General features: G+C 35.0%; 1 protein-coding gene across 1 annotated transcript; it reads left to right on the plus strand.

Annotated features, from left to right (window-relative positions):
• Positions 1-6,948: 6,948 nt before the first annotated feature.
• Positions 6,949-7,912, plus strand: LOC111152156 (defensin beta 113). The gene is made up of 2 exons (XM_022510508.1): positions 6,949-7,006; positions 7,722-7,912. The coding sequence occupies exons 1-2, from the start codon at positions 6,949-6,951 to the stop codon at positions 7,910-7,912; spliced, it is 249 nt and encodes an 82-aa protein (XP_022366216.1).
• The last annotated feature ends 423 nt before the right edge of the window (positions 7,913-8,335 follow it).

The following is an 8,335-nucleotide window of genomic DNA, read 5'->3' on the forward strand; positions in this document are numbered from 1 at the left end:
GTCTGCTTCTCCCTCTCCTTCTACCTGCTGCTCTCCCTGCTTGTGCTCTCTTGCTCTCTCTCTCTGTCAAATAAATAAATAAAATCTTTAAAAATAAACAAATAAGTGTTCAAATTTCTGACCCACAGAATAACAGAATGTGACTATTAGGGAGTGGAACCCAGAAGTACAGATTGTTCTTTTTTTTTAATTATCCTAATGATTTAAAATTTATGACATTCAGAGAGCCATGGATTCAACTAATCCTTCTGCTGATTCTGGGCATGAATTTGCCTTTTAGTTTTAGGGTCAGTCTCTTGTCTACCATTTATTAAAGATTAATAGCTTTAGTTCTGTGCTATAAACAGAAATGTAAAGAAATTAAAGAAACTCAGTATTGCCTTTCATAGATTTGTTCATTTACAAATTCATTGATCTAGCATAGCAGGTAAGACCTTGGGTTCAAGAATCAAATTGCTTTGGGGTCTAATATCAGCAATGGAAATACTAGTACAGGGATTTTAACAGGCTACTAAATGAATACCTCTACGCCTTTTTTACCTTGTTGTGCAATGACCTTCAGGTTGGTGTTATGTTCAACAGAAATCATAAATGAAAAGCATTCAGGCATTACCTTATATTTAGTAAATGTTCAATACAGATTCACTACTACTTATTGAGCACCTAGTAAGAACCAAGCCCTTTGCTAAATATAAAAAATAAAATGGAAAGTGGAATTGTAAAGGATATCCTTTGTGTACAGTCTACCTACTTTCTCAGAATATTTCTCCCATGACTGTCCTTTATATAAGCTGTATACAGAGGGGTAAGTCATAATTACTTTTTAAAGCTTAGGAAGAAAGACCTAAATTAGTTCCTGTCATCCTCTTTCATACCCACCAAAAGGGAAAGAAATGGATAAGAAAATCTTTGTGAATTGGTCTTTCATCCCTTAGGATTAGAAACTGAATTGTGTATTCTGACATTCACTTTCTCAGAAGTGCCATTTTCCAAAATTTTTTAGATAGATAAATGATAGATACTACAATTGCTACTATAACTTTATTTCAATCTCCATTCAGTAAGTGTAACTTTATTTCAATAACTTTATTTCAGTCCCCATTCATATGAAAAATGCCTATTCTATCCTAAACTCCACTGCATAGCTGTCAAAATCCCTGCCCCATGGAGTTTGCATTCCAGAGAGAAGTTAATGATAATATTAATAGTAATAATAACCATACCATAATATATGGGTAAATAATTAAAGAAGCCAATAATGAATAAGCTAATTTCAAATGAAGACAAATGAGGAACACACCCCTACCCCCCCACACACACAAATTGGAATGAAATAAGAGTCACTATTATTAGAATAGACAGAAAAAAAGCCTTCAAAATGTCTGATAAGATTACATGTGACCATCAGGGACCAGAATAAAACAAATTCTGGGTAAAAAGGTGGAGGACTTGAATGATGTGATTGAAACGCTTGATAATGAGTCCTAAATATCACATATCAATACATAACACACACACACACACACACACACACACACACACACACAATCCTTCTGAACAAAAGAGAACATTATAGTTAGGTGAGTTTAAAGTACCATGTATTCAGTGAGGAACTAGTCTTCAGCTGAGTAAAATTAAAATTGACACAGAGAAGTGGATCATATGCAAAATATGCAAAATGAATATTAATGGCTATTGAATTTATAACCTATACCTTAAAATTCACTCAGATGTAAGAAGATGAGGCAAATAATAACGTATCACAGTAGATAATCAATACTCTATTTTCAAAATTAAAATGTAATACTTTGGGACACCTGGGTGGCTCCATCCATTAAGGGTTTGCCTTCAGTTCAGGTCATGATCCCAAAGGCCTGAGATTGAGCCACCTGTTGGGTTCCCTTCTCTGCAAGGAGTCTGCTTCTCCCTCTGCCCCTCCCATCGCTCATTCCCTTTCTCACTCTAAATAAATAAATAATTAATTAATTAAAAAAATATATATAATATTTTAACCACCACATGGATTTCCTTAGTGTGAGATAGCTCACTGATACATGATACCAGAAAGTAGTAAGCATATTCTGACAGTTGCAGAATGCCATTGTTCTGAAACCACTAACCAAATACAGTCTAACAAACAAATATATTAGTGGGAGGCACCAATAACAGCAAAAAATATATTTTCATTAAGTAATTATTGCTTAAACATCTACTACACAATGGCTACTGGGCTTAGTTTCAGATTAATATTTCTAAATCACTGTATAAAAAGCTAAAACTATAATGGGCTCTACAGACTTTGCTATGGTTCTTTTATATTATCTCTTTCAATATTGATTAATCTGTACATTTCCATGCCTCTCTCCTTTACCTTCTCTTCTTTGTTCCTACTACCCAAACTTCACTTACACCTAATATCTATAGCTGTGAGCTCAAAGACACTTTTGGAAGTGTGGGTTTTAGGGGCACCTGGGTGGCACAGTTGATTGAGCAACCAACTCCTGATTTCAGCTCAGGTCCTGATCTCGGGGTTGTGAAATGGAGGCCCACATTAGGCTCTGCACTTAGTGTAGAGTCTGCTTCAGATTCTCTCTTGCTCTGCCCCACCTGCTCATGCTCTCTCTCTCTCTCTCAAATAAATAAACAAATCTTTAAAAAAAAAATGTAGGTGGTAGCCATCATCCTACCTACTGGAAGAGGTAATTCCTAGAACCTAATAACTTACATAAACATACCCATTGTACTGATATTTTATTAGTAGTTAGTACTGGCAGCAGCAGTAGTAGTAGTGATTAGGCAGATACATTTCAGTCCCATAACAGTGTGATAAGACTGTAAGCAACTGGCTCAATATTAATTCTTTTATGAGTGATTTTTTTTAAAAAGATGACTCATGAGTAATGGACTAGTACAAAAAATACATTTGATAAACTATAAATTTGTCCCCCAGATCAAGACAAAGCACACAAGTCAATAGACATTGGATGACATTATCCCATGAGACCATACATTCTAATAGTTATCTTTAAGGTTGGTTTAAAATTTAAGGTGTGGGGCGCCTGGGTGGCTCAGTGGGTTAAAGCCTCTGCCTTTGGCTCAGGTCATGATCTCAGGGTCCTGGGATCGAGCCCCACATCAGGCTCTCTGCTCAGCTGGGAGCCTGCTTCCCTCTGTCTCTCTGCCTGGCTCTCTGCCTACTTGTGATCTCTCTCTCTCTCTCTCTCTCTGTCAAATAAATAAAATCTTAAAAAAAAATTAAGGTGTAAGATTTATTATAGAGAGTAAACTGATGGTTACCATAGGGGAGGTGGAGGAGTGGGTGGGTGGATTAGGGGATTAGGGTGAAGGAGGGCACTTGTGATGAGCACCAGATACTGTATGGAAGTGTTGAATTACTATATTGTCCACCTGAAAGTACAATTACATTGTATGTTGACTAACTGGAATTTTAAATAAATAAATAAAAATTTAAGGTTTATATTATTGCCTTTAACACCCATGTATGACTTAAAATAGAACAATAGCTACACATTGCACCAGAGCTCCCCAAGAGGACTTGTTTTTGACCCATCCTCATTGAGAATACATAATATGTGATGTTCTCCCCTACTCCTTAGAATGTCAAGGGAAACTAAGACTGAACTGGAAAGATTATTGTTGGGAGGAAAGGAAAGATCAGTTTCTGCTACTCTCCAAATTTTCTCTAGAAACAATCTACTAGGACTGTTTTCTCTACAAAGTTTCTGTTTTCAGAGTGTCCTTAAGCTATAAAAATAGAGTGAGAACAAATGAGTTGTAACATTTCTTTTGGAAAGCACATTTTCATGATTATATTATATAAATTCCTTTGTAACTCTAAGACAAGTATTCCAGGTGACTGGAATATGTAGTAACAGTAATGATTAAGAATGTGGGCTCTAACCATAGACCATGTTCCGTTTCAGTTTCACCATTTACCAGCTAGTGGTTGACTTTGTTACTTTAAGTAAGTAACTTACTTAAATCTTTCTGTGTCCGTTTCCTTGTGCATGAAAATGGGGCTAAATATTATTCCTACCTCACAGGGCTTTCATGAGATTTAAATACAAGGAACAGCACCTTGCACATAAGGAGCATGTAACAGATGTTTTGAAGGTGCATCAGGAGCAGGAAGGACAGAGCCTGAGCTCCTGGGACTCATGGTTTCTAAATATATGAAGCACCAATAATTATTAGAGCTTGCATAAAAGCTTTTTAATAGTGGAAGGAAGTAGAAACTGTAGCAGAAGTTCCAGCTGCTGATATCTCTCCAGTCTTTTGTTTTCTTAGTAATTTAATGTTCATTGTCCTCACCTGTAGAAAGATTTTATGATTCTGACCACTTTGAAAACTTCCCAAAGTGCCAATCAGTCTGCCACTGGTGTATAAAATTACTCCCATACTGTATTCTTTAAACATAAAGCTTTGCGGCCATCAGTGAATTAAAATAGTCAATTATTATTATTATTATTATTATTATTATTATTATTATTAGGTTTTACTGGAAACTCCTATAAGGGAATAGTTTTTCTTTCCTTTCCTTCTTTTATTTTCTTCCCTTCCCTTTCCTTCTCTTCTTTTCTTTTTCTTTTCCTTTCTTTTCTCTTTTTCATTCCTTTCTTTTCTTTTCTTCTTTTTTCTTTTCTCTTTTCTTTTCCTTTTTCTTCTCCTTTCCTTTCCCCTCCCTTCCTTACTCTTCCCTTCCCTTTACTTCCCTTTCTTGACAATCTGTCTTCTTATCATCATACCCTCTTCTGGCACTCTCAACATACAGGCATTAGCCTGGAAAAGCTCCCTTGTTAGGCACAAATCAACCTCAAATCCCGAAAGCCTAGCCATGCTCTTTTCACCAAGAACTGACAACTTTAAGGGTCCTTACCTATGGCTTTGAAGGGTATAATTATTAGCTATTCTCTTCTAACATTGTAAAAAGGAAGTAACAACACTTTTTCATCTAAGAATCCAAAATTCTTACTTAAGTATAAATATTTTGGACCAATGCCATTTGGTTCATACACTTTAGATCAATTCTTTAACCTTTAAAAAAAATTCCTGTGTATCTTCTCTTTCTCTTAATCATTAGTTGCAATCTCATTCTTGTCCTTCTTGCCACACTTTGTCTCTCTATTTTCCCCTTTAAAAGAGTTGAAATTAGTAGAAATCTAGAATCTGGATATCTCTCAAGTCAAGCTCTAAAATATCAATTTTAAGCAATAAATCAATAAATTCTCTCCTGTGCATCCAGTTTGATTCTACTTCTATCACTTCCTGGCTAGAACTGGGGTGATAATCATCCAATCCTTATCTTTGTTCTGTGTGATTCAGATGCCACTAGTTACAACCTTACACTTTAGCAGAGAGAGAAAAGAAGACCAACCAATTTATAAGAATTTGGCTGATATTCCAGCTTGATAGGAGTGCCTTATTTTAGACAGAGAATGGATACAGCTGCACTGAAGAAAAATGGGCCATTTTGTCCTAGGTCATCTTCTTATCCATGCCACCAGTATGCTAATGCCAGGCCTGTTAACTTTCTATAGTATTTCTTGTATCTGTTACTTTGCTGTACTTACATACAATAGGTTTTTGTAAGTCTGCAGCAGTTTAAAGTGTCTTTTTTTTTTTTTTTTTTTTTTTGGTGATTTTAGAAAGAGGATACTGAGAAAATAGATTTTCCATGATGGGGGTGTAATACATAAGCCGATAAGAATTGAAGCAGATAATGAACAAAACTAGATAACTTCTTTTAAAATCCAGATGATAGAATATCCTTGTAATTTGTTTTTCCTCAATGACAGAGGGAGTTAGAACATACATCATTAAGTTGTAAGGACATATCTTTTTGGATTTTCATGCCCAAAGTATTTATATTTATATGTCAATTACTTATAAATCCCCTTTTTGCATATGGTGTCTATTCAATTCTTACCTTAAACCCATGAATGTGGCTGGTCCTACCAATCCAGCCTTCAGAGAGAGCATCTTGAGGCTTAGTCAGTGAATATGTTTCTCGAATGTACAGCCAGTAAACAGAAAAGCCAGATGCCAAGATGAGTTTTCTGTATTTAATCCAGTGCTCTTTCGACTTTTAACACACTGCTTTCCCCTATGAATGAGGTAGTCAGTCCTATGAATAAGTCATTATGTGTAAAGAATTATACTGATTATTCTTATAACATCACTATGGTAATTTTTAATGTAACCATCCCAAAACTACATTTTAAAATATTTTCCTTTTGTAGAAAAATTGCATTGCAGGAACTGCCTGGTTCAGGCAGTATACAGAGGATAAAAAATAAATAAATAAAATCTTTAAAAAAAAAAAAGGCTTTTACTCAGTTAGGAGGATGAAGAAGATGGAAGTTGAGAGATGGACTCTGGTATCACATTACCTTGGAGTCCACTAAGGTCTTCCAGGTCTTTAAGCTCTACCAATCACTACATGTCTGATTTGAGGCAATCACATAATCCCTCTTTGCCATAATTTCCTCAACTAGAAAAGAAGAAGTTCCTATGTCATAAAATTTGTCATGAAGATTAAGCTAGCAAATCTATATAAAGTGTTTAAAACACTGCCTGACACATAATAGATGCTCAAGAAAGCATGTGACTGACAATATAGCTGACACTGATTGTGTATTTTCAATTAAAAAATTTAAAGACTTTCACCCTATTATTTGCTTGTCTAACTGAAACTGAGTTCACATTTGGCTCATTGAGGTCATAACAGAGCTAAGTCCTCTCTTCTGTTTGTTGCTATTACACAATACATTAATCTGTGCTCAATCTTGAAAGGCAGCATTAATCAGAATAGTAATTACCCTGAAAAGGCTATAAAAACAAGAGTTCATCTTTATTTTATCAAGGAATAGCACAACTCTCAGACATTTTGAGGTCTGCCTCAACTTCACTGAAGTAACAATATCAGCAATGAAGATACTTTGTATTTTCCTGACTTTCTTCTTCACTGTGTCTTGTGGTCTATCAGGTAATATTTGCTAATATGAAAAAGAAGGGAGGAACAAAATATTTTTTATAAATGTTTTACTCTTGAAAAAAATCAAATAATTAAATTGTTGTTAGGAGATGCCACGTGAACCTATAATGCAAGTCACTCTGTTTTGCATGAAAGAAGAAATGAGTGGAACTGATAGTTGAGAAGATAAGGGGAAAAAAATTCCCTGGGTATAGAATTAAACCTGTTTGTTATTTTGTTTGATGAGACTATGACTTCTTACATACTTCCTACTGCCTTCTCATTTTAAATGTGATTTAATGAACTGGTACTCAAGCTGTTGTCAAAATTAAGCTTTCTGCAACTAATCCAGTAGTTTGTGGGGTGAGAGAGTATTGGAGATGGATGATTATTTAGAACACAAAACAGGTAGAGTATTTTTTACACATTTTTTTCTCTTTACTCTTGAGGAAGCATGCACAGATTAGATATTTAATGATATTCTATTTTAAAAAAAGTTAGTGGTCAAGGAACTATTATTCAATAAATAAGTATTTATATTGTCGCTATTTGTAGGGGATAAAATGTGAACTTTTTATATAATTGCCTGGACATAATTTTAGAAACGAAATGGTTTAACTCTTTACTTTAAACAACTTTATATGCTTATCTGCCTAACTATTATCTATCCACCTATCTATGCAAGGGGATTAAATCTGGATTTATGATCATAGATACTTTTTCCCAGTTTCACAGAAAAAAACAAAAGAAGATACAGAGAAAAAAATAGAATGTTACCTTGTTCGTGGTGCTTGCAAGACTTCATGCAACACTTGGGAGTATATATACAATTACTGCAGTACAGAGCCCTGCTGTGTTGTGCGGGAATACCAAAAGCCAGTTCTTGAACCTGTCAATACCACAGGGGATACACTGTAAAGTATAAGTCTACCATACTACATAACACTAAATTGTAACATTACTATTAATAAAAATTAACTTTCTACTTTTCATCAATGTATTTTCGTGTGGGTGTCCTCTGGTCTTCTGGATTACACACTTATATCATGGAGATTAGTGAGTTCAATGTTGGGTTAGGTACAAGAGATGTAAAGAAGAGTGGGAGCTTATTTGTGAAATGGGCAGGAGTTCTCCCCTACCCACATTACAAACACCTTTCATCTTTAATGCTTCCATTTATCTCTGGCCTGTTTATGTGCCCTGGGCAGTAGCCTTGTTATTTTCATGTGATATTTTAGGCATCATTAATCAATCATGGTTTATGCTACCTTTCCATAATTTCAGCAAAATGTGCTTGAGTCTTAGACACAAAGTCATAAACACCTTAATCACCTAATAGAC

This window comes from Enhydra lutris, unplaced genomic scaffold, assembly GCF_002288905.1.
Source record: "Enhydra lutris kenyoni isolate GAN:26980312 unplaced genomic scaffold, ASM228890v2 scaffoldscaffold28, whole genome shotgun sequence".
In the NCBI taxonomy this organism is placed as follows: domain Eukaryota; kingdom Metazoa; phylum Chordata; class Mammalia; order Carnivora; family Mustelidae; genus Enhydra; species Enhydra lutris.